This window comes from Theropithecus gelada, unplaced genomic scaffold (genome assembly GCF_003255815.1).
Source record: "Theropithecus gelada isolate Dixy unplaced genomic scaffold, Tgel_1.0 HiC_scaffold_5907, whole genome shotgun sequence".
Classification (NCBI taxonomy): domain Eukaryota; kingdom Metazoa; phylum Chordata; class Mammalia; order Primates; family Cercopithecidae; genus Theropithecus; species Theropithecus gelada.
Window position 1 is genome coordinate 1 of NW_020262549.1, and position 2,905 is coordinate 2,905.

The window sequence follows — 2,905 nt, forward strand, 5'->3', positions numbered from 1 at the left end:
GGGGCCGCCCGTGTGTCTGTGTGGGAGTGAGGAAGAGGGCACAGGAGGGGGTGGAGGAGCCGCCCGCGTGTTTAAATGTAGGTGTGAGGGGAACACACCATGGCTCATACTCATCCACGCACACTCAGCACGTGCCCACACGCTCACGCCCAGACACACCCTCTCCGGGCCACTCGAAGGCCATGAAGGCTGCGCAGGAGGTGGTGCCTGGGGGAGGGACGTGAAGGTGCGAGGACACGGTTCAGGCTCTTGTGCCCTTCAGAATCCCAACCCCGTGAACGCAGTACTCATCCCAACACGTTGAAAAAAAACCAAAATGCAAAAATCTGAAGATTTTCCTCGTCATTCCCAAACAGCATTCAGTACAAGACGACTGGGAATACGGGCCTGAGTGCTCAGGAGACCGCCACGTACCACAGCGATGGACGGGTCGAGCTCCGCGATGCTCATGCGGCATGGCGGGTGCTGGCAGTGGAAGCTCTCGTCCGGGATGAAGCAGCTGCCAGTGGGCTCCACGGCCGGCTGCGTGGTGTGGGGGTCCAGGTAGATGAGCTCCTCACCTGGGAGGACGAGGCAGGCAGGCAGATGGGCGGCCGAGCCAGCAGAGGAAAGGGACAGAGGTGGCCGCGTTTCAGACCCACTGTACCCACATCATGCTGAGAAGCAGCGGGCAGGAGGAGGGGAGGGAGCAGAGGGCATGGGACCATCAGGGAACGGGGTACGCAGGAGGCTGCCAGCAGCCAGGCTGCATGTGAACCCCCCCGCTCAGAGCATGCTGCTTTTCTACTGGTGGACTCAAGTGACCACCTGGCGTGTGGGACCTGCTCACAGAATGCCCTTAAAGGGCACAGGCCCACAGGGACACGGTGGGAACCCGACTCACCAACGTAGCCGATGAAGTAGTGGGCGCTGTTGGGCTTGCCTCCGATGACGCCCAGGGACTGGGGCATCATGAAGCAGTGCTGTGGAGGGGCGGGAAGCTGAGCACAGGTCCCAGGCGGGAGCAGACGGTCCCTCCACCCACTGCCATAGGGGGCCCAAGGGCCTGCTGAGACCCAACTGGGTGACACAAGAGGGGACAGGAGGGGACATGGTCCCGAAGAACTTACTGTCCAGGAAAGACCACAGGACATCCTACAGGCGCAAGAAACCCAATCTGCAGGCTCGGCTCAGGGAAGCTTCATGTCGGAGGTGGGCTTTGGGGAGGCTGGGAGTGAGGGGGGCTGGCAGGAGATGTGAGCAGGGGTGGGGGAGGCGGCCCTGCTGAGTGCTTTGACCTAACAGGGCAGAAGCGATGGAGATGGGGCCCACGTGCGGGGGCAGCAGGGACACAACAGAGTGGGCAGAAGGCTGGAGGGAGGGGTCAAGTTCAGACAACTGAATAATTTTAACAGAAAGCTACATTTCAGTTCCATACAAATGTGACTCCTTAGTCTAAAATTTGAGTTAACTGAAGAAAGGATGGTTTTCCCTTCTGCTTTTTTTTTTTTTTGGGATGGAGTCTCACTCTGTCACCCAGGATGGAGTGCAATGGCACAATCTTGGGTCACTGCAAGCTCTGCCTCTCGGGTTCAAGCGATTCTCCTGCCTCAGCCTCCTGAGTAGCTAGGACTACAGGTGTGTGCCAGCACGCCCAGCTGATTTTTGTGTTTTTAGTAAAGATGGGGTTTCACCATGTTGGCCAGGTTGGTCTCGAACTCTTGACCTCGTGATCTGCACGCTTCGGCCTCCCAAAGTGCTGAGATTACAAGCATGAGCCACCGGGCCTGGCCCGCTTTTACTTTCATGACATGGGGGAGCCTGTGGCTGGAGTTCCTCACAGAGCCCTGCCCATCCCCAAGCCCAGCCCACAAGTCTCTTCACCACAGGCCAACCCACCCTCCAAAGGGAGCTCAGGCCAAGAGGGCTGTGGGGGAGTGGGGCGGGCATGCCTAGGGCACAGTGGAGACCTGGGAGGGGCAGGGTTCCCTGTCAGGCCAAGGAGTGGCACCTGGTTCCGGGGACCCCCTACAATAAGTGCCTCATGCTTTCATTCTCGACATTCGCCTTGACACTTGTAGAAGTAGAGCAGCATGTCTCCTGACGGATGTGCCTCACACCCACCCACCCCTTGGGAAATGGTGTAAACCGTGGTCGTTTACCCCTCCCCCGAGAGCTGGCTGCACAAACGGCCACATGACGATGACGCACTGAAAGGGACTGAAAACTGGGAGAAGGGGACGGGGACCCAGGGCAAGCGCCGCACGGCAAGACCCACCTTCAGCGTCTCCACGTAGGCCTCGTTGATGTCCGTGAGCCCCAGGCGCAGGGGAATGAGAAGCACCAAGGGTCTCCACGGTGATGGCCTGTTGGTGACCTCAGCCCCGGCAGGGAATCCGTTGCAGTGCCGGTCGGAATCTGCAGGAAACGCAGTGGCTCCTGCACAGGGAACGCTGGTCCTGCACAACCTTCCTAGAAAGGGAGACATGCTTTCACTAACCAAGCACAGCTGCGCAAAAGTGCTCCCACAAGCAAGCAAGCAAATTATGATCGTGTAACAGAAAAACGGCATTACAAAGCCAGGTACTTACACTGAAATTCAAACTTGGAAAATATAGAAAAGCATAAGAAAATTTTTTCATAATCTTGCCACCAAGAGAAAAAAGACATATTTTCTATGCATACTTAATTTGTTTTATTGTGAAATAAAGCACACACACAGAACAGTACGAGAAAAAGCCATGTGCACTTCAGAGGAAAATCACAGAAATAAAAGTGCCCGCAGCCCGCCAGCCCGTCAGCCCGTACCCGCCCGCCAGCCTGTACCCGCGCAGCCAGTCAGCCCGCACCCGCGCAGCCCACCAGCCCGTACCCACCCACCAGCCCGCACCCACCCGCCAGCCCATACCCGCCCACCAGCCCGTAC

The 2,905-nt window shown here is 57.9% G+C and overlaps 1 protein-coding gene across 1 annotated transcript; it reads right to left on the reverse strand.

Moving 5' to 3' along the window:
• Positions 1–327: 327 nt before the first annotated feature.
• On the reverse strand, positions 328–2,451 carry LOC112617905 (cysteine protease ATG4B-like; the record flags this gene model as incomplete). Its single annotated transcript, XM_025374556.1, has 3 exons — positions 328–560; positions 884–962; positions 2,258–2,451. Coding segments are annotated over 3 exons (491 nt in total), but the record flags the coding sequence as incomplete, so codon positions are not given.
• Between the last annotated feature and the right edge of the window lie 454 nt (positions 2,452–2,905).